The sequence below is a fragment of the Aulonocara stuartgranti genome, assembly GCF_965226115.1.
Source record: "Aulonocara stuartgranti genome assembly, chromosome: 16".
Classification (NCBI taxonomy): domain Eukaryota; kingdom Metazoa; phylum Chordata; class Actinopteri; order Cichliformes; family Cichlidae; genus Aulonocara; species Aulonocara stuartgranti.
The window spans coordinates 4,039,821-4,060,648 of record NC_138952.1 but is presented as its reverse complement, the minus strand read 5'-3'; the positions used below and the strand labels follow the sequence as shown (position 1 = coordinate 4,060,648).

The window sequence follows — 20,828 nt, the reverse complement described above, 5'->3', positions numbered from 1 at the left end:
ACCAGACTTTCATTTGGACGGTGACCAGAAATGACGTAAGAAAGAAGCATTTCATAGATGTGACAACATATTCAGACTGTCGTAGATCGATTCCACTGAATGAACATGAACAAAAGTTCATTGCCATTGATCAGCTGATGAGAAATACTTAAACACAGAATTCATCCATCGAGGCTACTATTCTCACCCGAGGCCAGTTTAGAATCAGCACTTCACCTAACCCCACTAACTACATGTCTTTGGACTGTGGAAAGAAGCCCGAGTACCCACACAGACATGACAGGAACTTTACTAACCATCAAAACTAACTAAACACAGTAATTATACACATATATAGCTATTTAATATTTTCCCTACCTTAGCAGACAATGAGTCTGAACTGTAGTTTTGAGTTACTGAGTTTCTTTAAGGTTTTCTGGTCTTTATAGAAGTTTGTGTAGTTAACAGCATCTTTTTCAGCATGACTTTATCAGTCTCTCACATTGTTGCGGAGAACTGTTCAACCACTGTACTTTACAAACCTGCTTCATTTCATTGAGGTTTATGGGCACTGGTTTATGCATAACTTTTTAAAGGTTCCTTTGCAGCCTTTCAATGAGTTTGAGGTCTGGACTTTGACTGGATCGTTGCAACATCTTGAGTCTTTCTTTTCCAGTCATTGTTTTGTAGATTTGGTGGTCTGCTTGGGATCATTTTCCTGTTGCATGATCCAGTTTTAGCTGTGAGACAGACGCCACATGTTTGACTCTAGAACTGGCGTACAGGGATATTCATGGTTCACTCTTGTTAAGTCTTGTGGTTTGTTCAGATGCAACTTTGCAAACCTAAGTTATGCTGCCATGTTCCTTTTAGAGAGGAGAGGCCTTCACATGACAACCCGTCCAAACAAGCCATACTTGTTCATTCTTTTTCTGGAACCTCAATTTTTAAAAAAACAAATTAAAAAAAATATTCACAATAGAACAAGAAAACAAATCAAATGTTTACAATGAGACATTTTACTGTTTCATGGAAAAGTAAGTGGTTCTCAAAAGAAACTGCTGGAAGAACATATTCCAACTAAATCGGTAAGTTGATCGCTAAAGTAAGTGAGCATAAAAAAATAGCATCTTATAAAGCCAGAGCTTCTCAGAGGAAAAGATGGACAGAAGTTCACCAGTCTGTATAAAAAACCCCACCTCAACATATTGTGGAACAATTTCAGAATAACGGTCCTAAGACTGTGGATATCTCATCGTCTACGGTCTATTAAATTATCAAATGATTTTGGGAATCTGGGGAATTCTCTGTGTAGAAGAGGCTAGGCTGAAAATCAATATTGGATGCCCATGATCTTCAAGCCCTCAGGCAGTATTTCCAGCACTGCATTAAAAAAACAGGCAAGATTCTGTCATGGGAATCACTGTGTGAGCTCAGGACCACTTTCAGAAAGCATACATATGATCCAGATATGCCACCATCTTCTCTGGGCCAAAGCTCGTTGAAAATGGACAGAGGAAAAGTGGAAAACAGCTCTGTGGTTGAACGGATTGAACTCTGAAATTCTTTTGAATTTCTTTTTGGAAAGCACAGACACTCGTAGACTTAGGTTCTCTAGATTAAAGTGGAAAGAAACCTTCCAGCATGTTATAAGGGATGAGTTCAGAAGTCTGGATCTCTGATGGCATGGCGGTGGTTAGCGCCTATAGAATTAGCCGCTTGCACCTGCTGAATGACCTATTCAGGATTCAGATCAAAATATTCTCCCATCCAGATGGTGTCTTTTTCAGGGAAATCCATGCGTATTTCAGCAAGAGGGTGCAAAACCACAAACTGCATCTGTTACAATAACATGCCTTTGTAGTAGAGGAGTCCGGGTGCTGAATTAGCCCGCAGTCCAGACCTTTCACCAATTGAAAACATCTGGAGGATCATCATGAAATAACAAATACTGCATAGAAGACCCAGGACTGCTCGGTCTTCTATGTCTTCAGTGTTTTATTGTGACTAAAAGATGGTTTATGAGATTTGCAAATGATTGGATTCTGCATTTATTTACATTTTACTCCACAGTCAGCTGTGCGACAGCTATCATTGAACATTTAACATGCTAACTGAGGCCTGTAGAGTCTGACATCTAACTTGGATCCTGGCAATTGTCGTGAAAACCTTTTACTTGTGAATAATCTTTCTCACTGTGGATGGACTTCAGATTGTTTGGAAAAGGCTACATAATCCTTCCCAGATTGATGAGCCACAGCAGTCGCTTCTCTAAGATCCTTGCTGATGTTTTTGCTCTGTGGCATTGTGTTAACTCACACCAGAAAGCTCCAGACCAGCAAACTGTCAACACTTGGGCTTTTATAGAAGTCCTCACACTTGCTGATGACTTGTTGCTTACCCTTTTAATTTACATGGCCATGACTTTATATTTAAAGCAGAATTTCTGCTTTTACTTTATTATCGAAAAGTTTGGTGGGATGACAGCATGAAACTGGCCAACCGATACTTCCAAACAAAGGAGGGTTTCAAACCTCAAATAACACATTTTTGACAGCATACTCACTTGTGCTCGGTCACGTACTGATTTGAATCTGCTGACAGCTGCGTTGCATTTCCCTCCATTTTTTCCTGTGATCACCGGAGAAGCATGCTATACGTGGTGACCACTGGCTGTTGTGAGCTGAAAGGAAGTGATTTTCCGCGTCTCCTTTCTGCATTTGTGCTGTCAATCTGCACTTTTTTTCTGTAAAGGCATAAAACACTTGTAAACTGAAATTAGAATAACAATACCCAGCTTCTCTTTTAAGAGAAGCTGGGTATTGTTTTTTTATGGGATCCTCAGACAATTAGGTCTCTGCAGGCTGGAAAGCTTGAAAGAAGGCCACAAGAATTTCCCATTCTCATCTGGAAGTCACTGTGTTTTTGGTGGCATATTTCTACTCAAGTTTAATGCTTGCTTACTTGGCCAGTGGACACTTACACTTACAGTATATTAACTGGATTTTATCTGGGCTTGAGAAGTGCCCAGTTGCCTGCTCTGGACACATCTTTCAAGTTTCCTCACCTTCTTCTTAAAAATGCTCTGAGGGTTCTGCTGTAATGTTTACTTCAGCTTAGAGGAATGAGAATGAGATGAGGCATTTACATAGAATCAGGTTTAACACCTCTTGCCCTGTTTGCACTTACAGCAACAACGGGGTGAGGATGATCCCCACTGAATAACTGTAAAAAGGCAGTCTGGTATTCTTTTGTTTGCTTTCTCAGTCACTTGTTTACTAAGGGCAGAGCCCTGAGTTTCAGCTGTGCTCATGTCCCAAGTCATGTCCTCCAACAGTTGGGAGAACTATTTCCACTTGGAAAAGTAACTCAACGTTGTAATTTTGCCCACACTTAAACACAACCTTCCAAAAGTCTAACTTTGACCCAGCGTTATGGTGTAATAAGAAGCTGTGAGACCCAAAGGCCTCTTATCATGACATCACCACTCAGACATGAGCAGAGCCAGATGGAATAAACACATGTGCGATACAGAAACCATGTCCAAGCTACCCATAACTCTACGGACATGCATCTCATCACCGGAAATCTCATCAGTCACTGGATATCAACCTGAAAAAAAAAGGTTAAAGGGCAATAAGCACTCTTTATTAGTCAGACATGTTTGAAATGGTTGATTGATATTAACTATTACCCCAACATGCACGACAAGGAATTTACAGGGTAATTTAATTTTGACTTATTCCGCTTGGCAGTGATACTGAAGCTTGGCCTCATTTTTGTATTTTCATGGCTCCGTAGCCACAAATCCTCTGCTCCTCTGCCATCCCGCACGGCTGCTTTGATTGATGCTCCCATTTTCCTGTCATCCAGGAGGAGAGGTTCTGTACTTGCTGAATCAAGGGTGATCTTAGCATTTTTACCCCACTCATAATTCCTCACTGTCTGGCCACACTCAAAGACTTGCTCCAAAAAATACTTTTACGCATTTCTGAGTCTTTTGCACAGTCATGATGACGCCATCAGAGTGACGAGAATGTGGGGGAGTTTAAGAGGCTCAATGTAGGAAAATTACTAGCATAGTTTGCTATTTGAATCAGAATCAGAATCAGAATACTTTATTGATCCCTGGGGGAAATTATTTTTTGTTACAGTGCTCCATTTTAAACCAACATTAAGACAAGACAGACAATACACTAACTAAGAATAGTACAATATATACATATATATACATACATACATACATAAGTCACTCATAAATAAATAATTGGAAAAGAAACATGTGTAGTTGTAGCAGCAAACAGTGTGTTAAGTGGATGCGTTGTACAGGGAGATGGCCACAGGCAGGAATGATTTCCTGTGTCGTTCAGTGGTGCTTTTCGGTAATCTCAGTCTCTCACTGAACGAGCTCCTGTGACTGACCAGCATGTCATGGAGTGGGTGGGAGGTGTTATCCAACATTGTCTTTATCTTGGACAGCATCCGCCTCTCCGACACCACCTTGAGGGAGTCCAGCTCCATCCCCACAACATTGCTGGCCTTACGGATTAGTTTATTAAGTCTGTTGGCATCTGCGACCCTCAGCCTGCTCCCCCAGCATGCAACAGCATAGAGGATCGCACTGGCCACAACAGACTCATAGAAAATCCTCAGCATTTTCTGGCAGATGTTGAAGGACCTCAGTCGCCTCAAAAAATAGAGACGACTCTGGCCCTTCCTGTAAAGTGCTGTGGTGTTTTTAGCCCAGTCCAGTTTATTGTCAATGTGAACTCCAAGGTATTTATAGTCCTCCACAATGTCAACACTGACCCCCTGGATTGAAACAGGGGTCAAGTGTTTCCTGGTCTTCCTGAAGTCCACGATCAGTTCCTTGGTCTTTGCCACGTTGAGCTGCAGATGATTCTGCTCACACCACCTGACAAAGGAGTTGGTTGGTATTTATACCACATGCAAGTGCGTAGAGATATAGAAAGAGACAATTTACAGTTACATGTCCTCCAAACCAGACTAATGTGCAAATAGAATCTGTTAAAATGGCCTGTGTATAGTGCTTTACAGATACACACACACACACACAAACACACAAACACAAACACGGCTGCCGGACACTGGCGCCACCGGGCCCTCTGACCACCACCAGTAGGCAATGGGTGAAGTGTCTTGCTCAAGGACACAACAGCCGAGACTGTCCAAGCCGGGGCTCGAACCAGCAACCTTCCGATTACAAGGCAAACTCCCAACTCTTGAGCCACAATTGCCCCGTTAAAGGAGAGTATGCAAAAGTGCATGGAGATAACTCCCATAACATTTTTTGCCCTCAGTTATTTCAAATGATGAAATATGCACACAGCTGCACTTAAAAATGCTTTAAAAACAAAACACGAGTAACACATTTAACATGATGCTTCATTCATATAACCAATTCTCTTTTTTTTCTATCTCATTTAATTACATTTAGGGAAGCCAAAAATCCAAATGGCAGGAAGCGTGCTTCTCAGAGTGTCGTAAGCAGCAGCAGAGCCCAGAGGCCATCCTCACCAGCACCTTGAAGTGTTTACAAATGACTGCCTTTGGCACCAAAAGATTACCCCCTCTATCCCCCGGGCATGTCGTTTCATGCACTGGTTGGATATAACATGTAGGAAGCTGAGTTAGAGTTTATCATAAGTATGTGTGGCATACATTGCCTGTTTATGCCCTGTCCTTATCTTCAACGTCATGCTGCTCTGTTGTATCTTAATTGCCCCTTGGAGATAAATAAAGTCTTTCTGATTCTGATATAATATTTTGAGATTGAGAAACACCAGTTTTTCTTCCAAACCTTTTCAGACATGCTTCACTTCAAAAGGCCAGAATTGTTAACACTGACAAAAAACAGGATCCAAGCTGAATTTTAGTGAAATAAGTTTTTCTTCTGATATAAATAACATTGATTTCAATTAACTTCTTATTCTTCCCCTAGTCAGCCATACCCCACCTGAAATGGGTCTATACCCACAGTTGAAGTATCCCTGAGGTTGGCAGTATAATTACAGTGTTCATTGATTGATCATTTTCATTATGACTTCTTGAAAACAGCTAAAGACAATTGCTCCTCTGTAAAATTCCATACAGGCCTCACTAGTTAGTAATCACTGTATGGCTTTCAGAGTTAGTCTATTTTTAATGTGAATTATCCATAAAATACAGCCTGTCAGGGAAGCAAAGGAAGAAATATATATTTGTAAAAGGCAGATTTGCATATCAGAGAAACAGAAACTCTTTTTTTCCAAGTTCCTGACTGCAAGTTTTTTCAGTGAGTAACTTTCCTTCAGTTCAACAACTGATGACTCATGCATCTTCCAGTGTTGTTATGCAAAAGAAGGATTTCTTCAGGGTAAGAGCAGTGAGCCCAGCTCTCAGTTCCTTGTAGTAATCTAAGTAATCCACCAAAATGAATCATGAAAATCTTCCAAGTAGTGACAAACCAGTTTTAGCTCAAATTAAAAATAAAGTATGTTGAAGATTGTAAAATGCAATGAAGTTGTGCGTGTTGTGCATTAACAATATAACACAAACCTGAGCCACCTGTTTTGTAACGACGACACAGAAGCTGTTGTTTGAGAACAGAAACCCAGGACAGATAATCATCTGTGGATCCCGCCATCACTACACCCAGCTCCTGATACCCTAACCACCACCATCTGCTCCGGGGTAGGGCTGTCTGTTTCCATGGTAACTCAGTACCCCTCCTCCGTAAGGCTTCTTTTGTGTGTCCCACGTGCAGTCTGTTCCAACTGTAACCCCACCATGCTGACGAGGCGTGCTGCTCATGTTGACTGTATGACAGAAACAGGAGGTTTCATAATGGGATTTGTGTCTTCAGGAATTTTATGTTTGGTAATTTCGCCTCTAAAAAAGATTCTGGAAAGATTTCGATATAAAAAAACAAAAAGAAAAACCTGAGAAAGAGCCACACTTTGAGAACATCATGTGCACAACTGTGAACTTTTAAAATGCCTGTCCGGTGCTAATAAGCTCGTCATTCTGTTACTGATGCATTATTAGGTGGAGTGGAAGTGAGTTACTCTGATCTGAGGCAGAACCTTATTAGGCACTATTTGGGATACACTGGCTCCTAAACAACACACAGATGGAAAGTATTAGTCTTCTTGGCAGGAAGCTCCACTTCCCTGTTGTACTGTGAATTATAATATTACAGCTAGGACTCTGGGTACTGCTGGAATGAATTATTCTGGGTCATTTTAAGTAAGTGCCCAAAACCTCACAGGTGCAAGTGGATCAGCTACCTGAAGAAAGTTTCACAGAGTATGAAAGAGAGTGAAAAGCAGTGAATTAATACTTACCATTTCTTACTTATTAGAAGAAAACAAAAGAGGTTACACAGCTGACAGTCAGGCTGTAGGAGACTGGAATTCTTCTCTGGGCCACACTGAAGACAGGGTGGTTATTTTTCCAAAGTCATGCTGGTTGGTTGCCACGTTAACCCTGCGCTAATGCCATTTCATAAAATGAGTCGCGCCCTTGTGCATTTTTCTGTGTATATGTGTGTGTGTGTGTTGTAGCTGGGAGACAGCCACAAGAATGCGATTTAAAAAATGAAAACCAGCAAGGGCGTGCAGCAAGCAAAACTCTTAACAAGACCTTAATGTGGTGTGGGTCTGTGTGCTTCTGTGGTTTATCTGCTCTGTCAGGGTGGTGCTAATGCAGAGGGAAAGGGAATCTCTTCTCTGGATGTCTAATAAGATGGTTAACTGCACATATCTGATCTAAAAGTTAAATAAGCAAGTACAGTTTATCAGTGCACCCTGCCGAGTGACACATATTTTTTCTGCTAAAACTGCCCAAAAGAGGAACAGTATGGCTCACCAAGTTGAACTTACACAAGCGTTCAAGCACAAAACCAGTCTGGGTTGACCCTTTCATCAAAAGTGTATGTGCGTGTGTGCGTTTGTGGCAGGAAAGCAAATATCACAAGAGTATGATTCAGAGTGGCTCAGGTTCTGAGGCAAACAAGAGGGCAACTCTTGAGCAAAGCCCTTTCACATTTTGAGTTGAATATTATGTTGCAACACCACATCCAAAAGGCCGGATGTATGTGCGTGCGTGTGACTGCGTGTGTGTTTTACTTTCTTTTCTTTTTTTTAGATTTTCAGCAAAGCCAGTGGACAGACGCACAGCCCAACAACAGTGATAAACAAGTGGTGTAAGACCTTGTCCGCAAGGGTGCGGATTAATTACTTAGAGCTATTTGTGTTTTTTGAAAACCATGTGGCCCACACTGTAACAGCAGTACAACACAGGAATGTTCAAGTCTCCCCCGCTGGGTAATCAAAGGCCACTTGAGCAAGCAGCTTTAAGCCGTAAATCAAGATCTGCTCTGAGACCAGTTTCTCCATCCACAGAAAAAGTGCTGACAAACACTTTTTTTCTACACTGTTTCTGAAAAAGTTCGGTTTCTACAGGCAAACACGGCAACAGATGTTTGACGTGGATGGAAAAATGTCTACAGTTTGTATTTGCAAACTTGTAGGATGTATTCCAACCAGTGCTGCTGTGGTTTTGTTGCGTTGTTATTTCATTTTGACTTTTTGTTCTTAATTACGTTTAGTTTGTGTTAGTTTCCAGAGTGAGTTTTATCTTGTTTCACTTTAGTTTTTATTTTTGAAAATGTTCAGTTTCAGTTTATTTTTATTAGTTTCAGTGTTTGTTTGTTTTTAGCTTTTAATTGTTATTGTATGGAGGGCATTTAGCAGGGTTGTGATTTGGGAAGATAAGGACAGGTATTACAATAGAAACACAGAACAAAAGAGCAGTGGACATACATGTTCATCAACACCTCGTCAGGTAGGAAACAACACTGTTTTTCAGATTAAAGATGCTCAAACTAAAAAAATAATCCGCTACATATTTATTTATTTACACATTTCTTTCAGTTAGCATAATTTTTATTTTTATTTGAATTAACTATGATGCTTTTTCATGTCTAGTTTGAGTTCACTATAATAACCTTGATCCTAACCAGCACTGATTAAAGTTACTTTTAAAAGTGCTTTGATACGTTTCAAAACTGATCAGTTACATGACAACATTACCTGCTGTTACCAACTCAAAAGGACCTTTGAACTGGGTCTGTGTGTTTTGATGATACATGTTGAGAGGATGTACATCCCAGTCCAGATTTACCTGTAATTCATTGTCTTTAACTCATGTGATAGAGCTCATACTGGTAGCATCACTCCTAGTGCAGAACCAGCAGCAAGCTTACTAATCTACAGAAAATTGAGAGCCTCAGTTAAACTGACAGCCAGCTGTTGTGACTCCCTAACAGGCCTCACTTCCTGTGTTGTGGCAGTGTTGTTGGCTTGCAGATGCTTCTTTAAAATGTGACGAGGCGCTCTCAGCACCTAGCAGACTTATTGTCACCCAGATACTAAATCCAAATATTTTCAGTGTTCGTTGCTATCAAGCCAGCTGACCGGACAGGAGTGAACACCCATCTGAATGCCAAGGAGCTGAAGAGAGACAGGCACACTGCAAATGTGTTTAACAGACACTGGTGCTTTCTGTTGATGCAGACATGCATGTTTGCTTAACAAGAAGACAAGCATCAGCTCGTGGTCTGAAGGGGCCGTGAGGGCAGGCTTCCTTGCCTCCTCATTATCTCTCACTGTCATTTGCAATGTGGTTTCCCAGAGCACCCCACATTACACCCCATGAATAAAAGCATGCTTGTGGTTCACAATAGAGCTCGGGCTTCACCATGAAAAGGGGGAAGGGCTTTGCATTCCTCCACTGACCTCCTGTTTGCAGCAGATATTAAATAATAAGTCCTTCTCCTTGTTTGCTCTCACCAGCAGCGAGCACTTATCAAAGAGATAAGACGAAGCCCAACTGTCCCCCAGCCTGACGGTGCATTCGCAGCTTTGATGCAGAAAGTAGAGTAGATGTGCTTTGTCTGCATTTTTCTCTGGAGAGGTGCGGTGAAGCGACGGAGAGCAGCATTTCAGGGAATCCAGGGAGAACAATGTCATCATTCAGTTTGAGTGACTATCTTGGGAGACTGATGCTGACTGCATGCTTGCGATATTTAATCTGGGTGACCGTGCATACCTCATTCATGTCACTTCTGTATCGAAAGTGCAGCATCAGCCAACTGCAAATTCAGCAGGTTTGATTAAGTGCAAGCCAATAATGCGTGGTCGTCCCCCCCCCCCCCCCCCCCCCAAAAAAATAAATAAATAAATAAAATAAGAACATTTAGAGCCAATGTCAGATTAGGGCACACAGAAGGTCTTGATTTAAACACAACATGGCTTAAAAGCTTTAACTCTCCTTTGACGTCGACTAATCGACGTTGTTTACTGTGGGTTCAAAGAAGTGTTGAAGGAGGGCTCAGGAAACACATGTTTTTCTTAGCAAAGAAAGTGTGACACAAAGGAAGGGGGCTTATGATAGCAACAACTTCCGAATGCTGGCATCAGCAGGAAGAGGTGCACCCACTCTCAACAGGCTGTATTGTTCTAGAAAAACAATGGTTGACAGCTGCTTCATGGCTTGATGCCACTTTTTTCATGGCACACTACGATACTGCTGCTGGAACTTCTAATGTACGAAGGATACCAGTTATATGCTATATTTTCCATAGCCCATATGGAAAATATAGTCCATATTCAGCCCTAACGGCCAATGGGAGATAGAGTAGTAAAACTCATGAATGAAAGAAACTTTCTGAAAAGACTTAGGATTTTGTCTCCAAGCCCCTTTTCGCTCTGTCTCTTTATTCAAGTGAAGATGAAGCACTCAGCTCTATCTGCCCACAGATGCTGACGCTGAGTTTGTCCTCCATTCGTAATTGCCTATGGCATAAGGAGAATCCACAGTCATTGGCAGAATCACAGCTGGACACTGTGTCTCAGTGTCCAGAGAGTTTGCGTCAATTCACATATTTTTCTACGTTATTGTGCTGTGAAAAAACAGATTTGTGTTTGGTCTGCTACACAACATTAGGTCCAGATGTCAGTTGTGAAACTAGCGATGGCAGTGTTTTCTAAGCATCACAAGCTTTAGTGACGCATCGCTCCTTGTGCCATAGTTTAATTTAATCATTGTTTGTACAAAAAATTTCTTTTTGAAGGGAAAATAAGGACAGTAAGGAAAATCATCCTGTTTGCAGACTTCTAGCTGCAGGCCAGTTGCTTTTGTGGGATCTGATTTAATACACTGCAGTGTATGTGTGGACATGTTTAACCTGAACAGTGAGACAAACTGATGCATGTCTTCCTCAATGGGTATCTTATCTCTTTGGCATCTGTTGGATGTGTTTAATCAGCTCCTTGAACGTGGATATCTAAAACACTTGAATTACTGTGACTTTCAGCTTTGAAGGCACTGCACATCTGCTTTTCTGTGTGACATTATTATAATTTTTTGGAACCTGTCAGTCCTCGTTTGTACGTGTGTGTGTTTGATTTTTTTTCTGGACCTCTGAGTCAGAGATGGACTGAGTCATTACATCTAAAGCCTGTTTTAAATTCATCTGATTTGGAACTGTTTGTTCTGACTTGGAGTTTAAATCGAGACATTTAATTCAGTTTGGATACCTGGAAATTATCCAGTTTGGACAGAAATGGAAACTTCTGCAGGTTGCAGACAGGCTCAAGCACCTCCAATAAAGCTGTCTCTGTTGTTAACAATTAAAGCCTTCTTACGAGGCCAAAATTTAAGCGGCGAACTAAACCCATTCTCTGTTTTTTCCAGTAAAAAAACTGATTTATTCTTTGCTTTCAGAATGCTCCTCCTGCGACACATTTCTCGGTCCTCTCACCCTGAGCAGCCTGGAGTTATAAGACGAAGCAAAGATTGCATCAGGAATGCTGGCAGTTTAATGCTGTTCTCCAGGCTGCGCAGAAAGGGGGTGGGGTGCCTGGCTGGAACTGGGAGGAGAAGAAAAGAGGGGAGGGGGGATTTGGGAATATTCTTTGTCCTCGCCCAGCAGTTCGACACACAACTGGAGAAACGACGCGAGCTCCTCGTTGGAAAAGAAGAAAAACCTGGATGGCTTAATATGAAGAGCGGGAGGACTTTGATTTAAAAGAGAAACCCTGCGTAAGACCACGACTTTAATGAAAAGGAAGACCTGGAATCATAACTGAAGGTAAAACACCTCACAGACAAAGCGCGGCGGGGACGCGGGAGCATCTTCTCTTAGCTTTGGCTAACAAATAAGAGCTTTAACTAGACTTTTATCTTCAACTTCTCGGGCCTGTCCGCCGGTGGCTGTGATTGTAAAGCGTCGGAGGTCACTGCAGCGTTTTTAATAAGCCGTGCGTTACAGCACAAATCCGTTAAACGAGAGTTTACGCGCACAGTGTGAAAGCAGGGAGCGCTAATTAAAGAGAGAAAAGGGGAATCTTACGGCACATTAAGGCAAAGATATCTAATTAGCAGAATGTGCAGTTACAGCTGCGTTGGCACGCGGACTATTTATCTCGTTTTAACGGGACTTTTATCTGCATCCACTTTGTGATTGGACGGTCAGGAACCGTCTGGTTTTTTCCTCCCTGGAATCTGCCCACACACGCTTATGTGGGATATTAGCTGCAATATCGATACTTTCTTAACGGTTTTCAGGATTTATAAAAACAATGTCGCCCACCGGTTTGCTTTGATAACAGTCGGTAACGTTAACGGAGCACGCGGGGCACCGCGCTGACGACGTGTCCAGTCGTTGGCCACGAGGAGGAATTTTATTCCCTGCAAATGGATTAGCTTCCTTAAAATTTCATATCGGAATTCGTGGATTTGGGTTTTTAAATGATTTTTCTTGTTTTCTTGTCATTACTCTTCTTCAGTTTTACTAATTAAGTAGGTTTTATGATGTGACTCACTGTGCTGTGATGGGCGGATGGTTTGGGATGTCTTTTTTTCCCCCAAACCCGGTTCTATCGTTAAACTTAACCGGAAGTCACTCCTTACTCAGGTCTGCTCGGTCCCTGCTTACTTGTCGGTCTCTCCCCCCCCTCCCCGCTTCAGGACAGGGGCTTCTATGCTTAAGCGCATTGGGGTACCGGAAGGTTAACTGCAGCGAGCCTCCCAGATGTGGCACAAAACCCTCTCTGTTCAGCAGCAGTGTTGAATCTCCACTGGGTGAAAGCAGCCTGTTTTCTGTCAAATACCACACAGACAGGCCCGGGCTGGCTCTGCAGACAAGGCTGAAACTCATTTGTCTTTTGAGGGATGAGTGGGGAGCATCTAGGGAGTCTCTGCAAAATCTTAATTGTTAATACTGATGTTCGCATCACCCCCTCTAGTACATGTAAGGTTCAAGCTATATAAAATGTGGTCATTGAAAGCAGATGGATTTTACATTACATTACTGTTTCTTTGATAGGTGGGTAGGCCCATGAGAGGTTTCAGAGTCAGCACAGCTGAAGGAGACTGAAAGCAGCGTAGAAACGCTACAAAAACTCATCAAAATTTGGATGAACACTTCCGCTGCCGTGACTTCAGGTCCCTTGTTTTGTTATGTGCAGTGTACCAGCATTGATGAGTGGAAGTGATAAGCTCGATTCCAAAAATTGTTTTTGATGGAGTCTGTTATTCATCCCAATCCCTGCTCGGAATTTGATCCAGCGAGGTCCTGCATTTCTGTTAGGCAATCTTTGTTATGTAAAAGTTGATAAATTGTTGAGTAACTTAGCAGTTCGCACGTGATGGACTAGTGAATAGTGGTGCTGAGAAGGAGCTGTAAAACTAAAAATAAGGATATGAGCAACAGGCCCATCTACATACCATTCTTTGATTCCAGTGCTCAATTATCAAGAGCAGCTGAGCGTTACATAATTCAGCTCTTTCTACTTCCAGCTTTTTGCTTTAGGCTTGCTTGTGAGGCAGCACTCAGACTTGAACAAAATGTCAGTTCTTACTAACTATTAACCTACATTTCAAGCAGCTGAGGATCATCTTGACCTTTAGTCCTTCTGGCTTTGCATCAACAAAACTACAGTATAGCTCAGTTTAGATGGAGGGTAAAGGTAGTTCTCACAAATATTTAGTATGTGTTAAATAATTTCCCCCAGGGATCAATAAAGTATTCTGATTCTGATGTGTTATCTCCATGGAAACCCAACAGTTGCGATACCACACTTTTGTGTTGCTGCATCTCTTTGCATGTAGAAATGAAATGGCTGCATACAGCAACAACATAAACCACAGATGAGATACTGAGAGGGGAGCAGTGACTAAACGCAGGAAGATAATTGTTTGATTTAGTAGTTAATGTTTCAGACTGAATCGTCAAACTTGCTGATCATTTATCTGATTGTCATTACCCAGTTGTTCCTGCACAATGCAAAATGTTCTTTATCTAGGGAAGTTGTTGTGTTGTTTTGTTTTTTGTCCTTGCCAACCCTGCGTCAAACATGAGTACCACTCACACTGGAGAGTTGCCCAGTATAACAAACCACTTATTGAGCTGGAGCGCTGAGGAGAGTAATCTTTAGAAGGCTTTTCAGTGATAGTTGGTGTTGGAATCGTTCGGGTCACTTTTCCCTTATTTGATCTAGTTGGTCTTTTCATGCATGCAGTTTTTCTTAGCCACACAGCATATTATCAGCTAAAAGGCTTGTTGCAGGTGTGCATGTATACTTTTAATCAGCAGTTATGAATGAACGTTTAAATGATGTTAAACGTGATTTCTCCCTCACTGCTAAAAACATGGGGGTAGATGGAAAAGTATCATAATCCAAGCTATGAATAAATCCTACAAATGTGCTGGGTGAATAATTTGAGGCTTTCATGTCCAGCGTTTCTTTTCACGGCATAACGGCGTCACTCGTTGGCACAGTCTCACGAAACCTCAAGCTAAGGAAGTTCTTTCACACAGACGACATGACCCATGAGCTGATCTGACTGAAAAACTGAGCAGTTTGTCAGCTGAGAGTAGTTTCCACACAGACTTCAATACAACCATCTTTTTAAAACTATAGAGAGCGCCCCCTTTTGGGCATTTGAAAGAATGCCGATTTGAGGTACTTGCAGTTGGCTTCAACTTTTAAACTCTAAAGATATGTTTGGATGTTATATAAACTCTGTGGTATGATGTGGTGAATATGTTCTTTTTTTGGTTTGTTTGTTTTTTGTAACCATAATATATAAGTTATTCAAAACTTCATGCTTTTATATTCACAGTAGGGATGGGAGGATGGAAATCCAGAATCTGTTCCATCAAGCTCATGGGTTGCTTTTTTCATTCCAGCCGTGTTTCTCTGCTCACATCCATGTCCTGGCAGTGGAGATTTGGATATAAATTAGTTGCACTGAGCAGGAAATAAATAAATTTAAAAAAGTATAAATAGAATGCATGGTGATGTCAGGATCAGTCGAGTCCATTCCTTTGTGCTGATGTTGCCGTAGGGTGCTAGCTGTTCTTTGTCAAGAATAAAAAGCACAAAACTAACAATGATGACACAGTGTTAAAAGTCATTTCCCATTTCTTTAGTCGAGTTGATGAAAAAGGTCACAGATAAAAGTTCAACAGACAAGAAATAGTGTTTGTGCAACAACAGAGTGCTTCCCACATGGCTGTTAAGCTAAAAACTTTGCATACGTTGGGCTTCAGCTTAAAAAAAATTGAGAAAACTGGTCAAAGGGAAGACAAAAGGGCAAAAAAAACCAGGTGATTAACAGTATTTGTAAGTTATGACCTTGAGAAATAGGAAAAATCCAGCGAAGAGGGATCTGGCCCTTCAGTTGATCCATCAGAAATGTCTCAGCCTGAGAGTTCAGGTTGTGTTGAAGAATAAAGGTGGTCACAACAACAATTGACTTTTGATCTCACTATTAACATAGATAACAAAACATTATATTTAATATATAGTGTATATACATCACATGATAACAACTAAAGAAATGAGGGCTGACTTGAGGTTTTCGCACAGCGCTACTTTTTATTTTATGATTCATATAGTTGAATAAAGGCTTTTCAGTCTTTATGACCGATACATGAACAGAGTCGTTTCAAGGCAGAGGCAAAAAGCAGCATAAGAGTTTGAATAGAAACTTGTACCTTATGTAGCTGGTTGAAGTGCAGCAGCTTGGTTTATAGTTCTGGATAATTACACAGCTGAAGTTATGAGGTGTGAAACCACTCACGCTCTTCATTACTACCTTGTTGTCAGATTACTAAAATTCAGTTAAGAACAACCACACGTGGCTCTGAATTAGTTTGTAACTTCTTAAACTTCTGTGAATGTCACTGAACTCTGTAAAAGATGAAGACAGCTTTCAGTGTCTTTGCACAGCAGTGTCGTAACATGGAAATGTGGTGCTTGACAGAAATTTTTCTTGCTGAAGTTTCCTCACACTAACACGCGCATGCTTCTTTTTTTTAAATGTCTGACCTCAGGGCTTTTTCTTCTTTCTTTTTTTGCTGTGATAAACACCATGTACCATGTCTGCTGGTTAGACTGTCTGCACATTGCAGTCTGCCTGTGGTTACATGATTTTGATTGCATCTATTCAGACAATATCAGATCCTTGCCTGAACATGCCTGCAGATTTTACTTCATGGCTGTAATGGGTACTACTGTGAGGGTGGCATAATAGCACCACCTTGTGTTGCATAAACATGATACACCTACTACAGTGTATTTAAATGTTAAGTACTACTGTATTTCTTTTTTTGGTCATATTTTAGTGACCCATATTCCTTCACGCGCTTTCTGTTGTTGGGCCAGCTTCTTGGTAAAGACATCCAGAAATTAACTTTGATATATGCTTTTTTTTTTTTTTTTTTTCTCTCTTACACAGACATAGCTGTGTTCCTGTTCCAAAGACAAAATGAGTTGGAGCTTCCTCACACGCCTTTTGGATGAGATTTCCAATCACTCCACCTTTGTGGGCAAGATCTGGCTCACCCTCCTCATTGTTTTTCGGATTGTGCTGACGGTTGTTGGAGGAGAGTCGATCTACTACGATGAACAGAGTAAATTTGTGTGTAACACGCAGCAACCTGGTTGCGAGAACGTATGCTATGACGCCTTTGCGCCATTGTCGCACATTCGCTTCTGGGTGTTTCAGGTGATTATGATCACCACTCCCACCATCATGTACCTTGGGTTTGCTATGCACAAGATTGCTCGCATGGATGACGATGACTACAGGCCCCAGGGCAGGAAGAGGATGCCTATAGTGAGCCGTGGTGCTAACAGGGACTATGAGGAAGCGGAGGACAATGGGGAGGAGGATCCCATGATCATTGAAGAAATTGAGCCAGAAAAGGAAAAGGAGGTTGCGGAAAAGCCCAAGAAAAAGCACGACGGGCGCCGTCGCATCAAGAGAGATGGCCTGATGAAGGTCTACGTGTTCCAGCTGTTATCACGTGCCATCTTTGAGACCTCCTTCCTGTTTGGACAGTACATCCTTTATGGTCTGGAAGTGGCACCGTCGTACGTATGCACACGTTCCCCTTGCCCGCACACAGTGGATTGCTTCGTGTCACGCCCAACAGAGAAAACTATCTTCCTGCTTATAATGTATGCCGTCAGCGCCTTGTGTCTCCTCTTTACCCTGTTGGAGATCCTGCACCTTGGCATCAGTGGTATCCGTGACTGCTTTTGCACGCCACGGCCCCGGCACCCCACCCCACGACACTCAGCTCTGGCCAGCCAGAGGTCCTCCATCTGCCGCCAGCCCTCTGCGCCTCCAGGCTATCACACTGCTTTGAAGAAGGATCCATCTGGAAAACTGGGATTTCGAGATAACCTGGGAGACTCAGGTCGCGAGTCTTTCGGGGACGAGGCATCGTCTCGGGAGCTGGAGAGGCTGCGCAGGCACCTAAAACTGGCCCAGCAGCATCTGGATATGGCATACCAGAACGAGGAGAGCAGCCCGTCACGCAGCAGCAGCCCCGAATCTAACGGCACTGCAGTGGAGCAGAACAGGCTAAACTTTGCCCAGGAAAAGCAGAGCAGTACCTGTGACAAAGGTGAGGCTTCCATCTTTGTCTCTTGATAACCACAGTTTTATTTTATTTTTTCTGGCTGTTTTTGAAACTCATTGCTTAACAACCCTGATGATCTGTCTGCAGGTCTTCGTGCATAGATTCTCATCAGCTGGGCAGTTAACATGAGGAGCAGTGAGAGGACACAAGGGATTTGAACCAAGGGGAGTCTGTATGTGTGAGTGGGATGTTGTGAAATTGCTTGAGGTGGATGAAGTCAGCCCAAGCCTTCCAGTGTTATGGCCGACTGTGGTCGAGCATCGGTTCACATTGCAAGAACGGTCGTCTCAACCCAGCAATACTCGAGACACAAGCCGGTCTAAAGATCCAAAGTGCTTACAAACTGCCATAGTGCAACAAGAACAGTTAAGGTTACCATGTGCTTCTCCCTCAGGGCAGCTATTTTTTTTTTATTTTTTTTTTTATAAATATAATTAACTTTAAGTCTTAGAGCTATTAGTCATTTTTATGAGTTTGTCCTCCATTGGATGTTCAGTGATTGCATCTAAAGTTTGCATTAGATTAAAACTGGAAAACTTAATGGGATTTTTCTAAGGCCAAGCCAGATGTGCAAAAAAAGATGTTGAAACTGTAAGAATTTTGTGTTTTGTGCAGAAGTGAGAGTGCTTTTACATGCAAACAAAGGGTTAATGGACACAGCACCACTCATAAAGAAAAGGTACTGGAGTTATTGTCATGCTGATGAAGACTTTGAGGTGTAACATTTCATACAAAGGTTTCCCTCAAGTGTGTCAAAGGATTTGTTTTTTGTGATTTTGATGATGTTGCACCAGTCAACATTCCCAAGTCTGGCGCCTGACTGGTGACTGGAACACACTTGGGATGCCTTTGTCCAAAGGAATAGACAAACCTGGGTAATGCTTGAAAACCATTTAACTCTTGATAATGACTTGCATTGTTTTAAACATTTAATACTGTATTTTTGTATTAGTTGTAAGTGTTGTTGTCTTGACTCTTGTCACTGTGGCCAACACGTTTGGGATTATTTTGTTTTTTTCCCTGTTTTTCAAAGAGTATTTGCTACTGTCTTAGCTCCCTGATGCCAGATTTTGTTGGACTGGTGTATTCTGTTTGGTACAGTTGAGATAATATTGCAACACTTTTTTCTTTAATATTTAAATAATTTTGTTTTCTTATTTTATTAGGTACACATCATGTATGACCACAAGAAATGTTAACTTTTGGGTTTTTTTTTTTTTTGTTTGTTTTTTTCCTTTTGGTTAAGTGGGGATAAAACTGTATCTGTTTGATATCTGAAAGTGCTGATTGCTGGATGAGTGTTTTCACTGTTCCAGGATCTGTAATCAAATCAATGTGAATTTAATGCCTTGAACGCGCTCTGACGAGATGCCATCTTTTTCTATTCTGAATAATACCCACAGTGCCAATTCATATTTTCATCTCAAGTTATTTTTGAACAATGCTTTTTGTACTTTTTATACTTTTTGTATTGATAGAACTTTGTGGTTAGTTTTAAAATAAAAATCCAGCAAATTCAGATTTTTGGTCCTAGTTTTCCTTTGTTTACAAATATTGTTTTAGACAACATTGGACAATAGAGCATACCAGTAAAGGTAACGTAGACATTATCTCACGTCCCACAATCTTGGGTAAAATTTGGAAAGTGGTCCAGTTAAATAGATCCATCTTTGTATGTATTGAAAAAGGCCACAAGTATAACTCGGTTACTTTCCATCAGTGACCTGTACAGTGACTTGAATGATGTCTGTGAGGTCTAATACTTGCCAATTTCACCTGCAAATGACTAATCCAAGCTGATATGTCGGGTCACTTCTATCTACATTCACTGAATACCTGAGTAGCTACACTTACCGCTTTCAGAAGTGCACAGTCTGGCGACTGGAGGCCATTTGAGTGCACAGAAAACCAGTCAGAGGTGATCTGAGCTTTATGACACAGTGCTCTATCCTGTTGTCCATGCCACATTCAAAGTCAGTTAAACTACCTTTCTTCTCCATTTTGGTGCTCAGGGGCCCGTTCTTCGTACGTCGCTTACTACATCCAAGATCAAATGACACATCCAAGATCAAATCATCGCGCTAACCGTGAGCTCGCTAATCCGGTTCCCCGAACACACCTGCTGTTGACGATTACTACAGCTGGACGCAGTAATGTGACATCACTGGGTGTCGTAAAAGGGGCTACGCATCGATAGTAGAAACATTGATCGGCAACCCTCTGATTGGTCGGCGAAAATGTCGAAGGAGCGCGCTCGGCTCGGTATCTTTCGGCAGCAGAGCAAGAACTCCTGAGTGAGGGATTTCAGGAGTTTCAGAGTTTAATCAGAACGCAAGGGAACACTGCAAAGGCTGCAAAAGCAAGGAGAGAGGGCTGGCAGAAAGTTGCTGACAAATTAAACTCGTAAGTAATTTAATAATAATAATAATAATATATTGGATTTATATAGCGCTTTTCAAGGCACCCAAAGCGCTTTACAATGCCACTATTCATTCACTCTCACATTCACACACTGGTGGAGGCAGCTACGGTTGTAGCCACAGCTGCCCTGGGGCAGACTGACAGAAGCGAGGCTGCCATATCGCGCCATCGGCCCCTCTGGCCAACACCAGTAGGCGGTAGGGTAGATTTATCATATCACACTATATTATCCAATATTATATTACATTATATTATATTGTTATATTATATCCTCTTTCACATTAGAGCCACAACAGGACCCACTAGAACATGGGAACAAGTAAAAGTGAAATATAAGAATATTCTACAGAATGGTAATATTTATCACTTATATTGCTTTTAGTCTCTTGGAAAGAGACCCTGAAATAATCTGTTTGTTTGTTTA

General features: G+C 41.6%; 1 protein-coding gene across 1 annotated transcript; it reads left to right on the top strand.

Moving 5' to 3' along the window:
* The first annotated feature begins 11,865 nt into the window (after positions 1–11,865).
* Positions 11,866–19,502, top strand: gjc4b (gap junction protein gamma 4b). The gene is made up of 3 exons (XM_082508338.1): positions 11,866–12,136; positions 16,792–17,968; positions 18,071–19,502. The coding sequence occupies exons 2-3, from the start codon at positions 16,822–16,824 to the stop codon at positions 18,082–18,084; spliced, it is 1,161 nt and encodes a 386-aa protein (XP_082364464.1). The 5' UTR covers positions 11,866–12,136; positions 16,792–16,821; the 3' UTR covers positions 18,085–19,502.
* Positions 19,503–20,828: the final 1,326 nt, after the last annotated feature.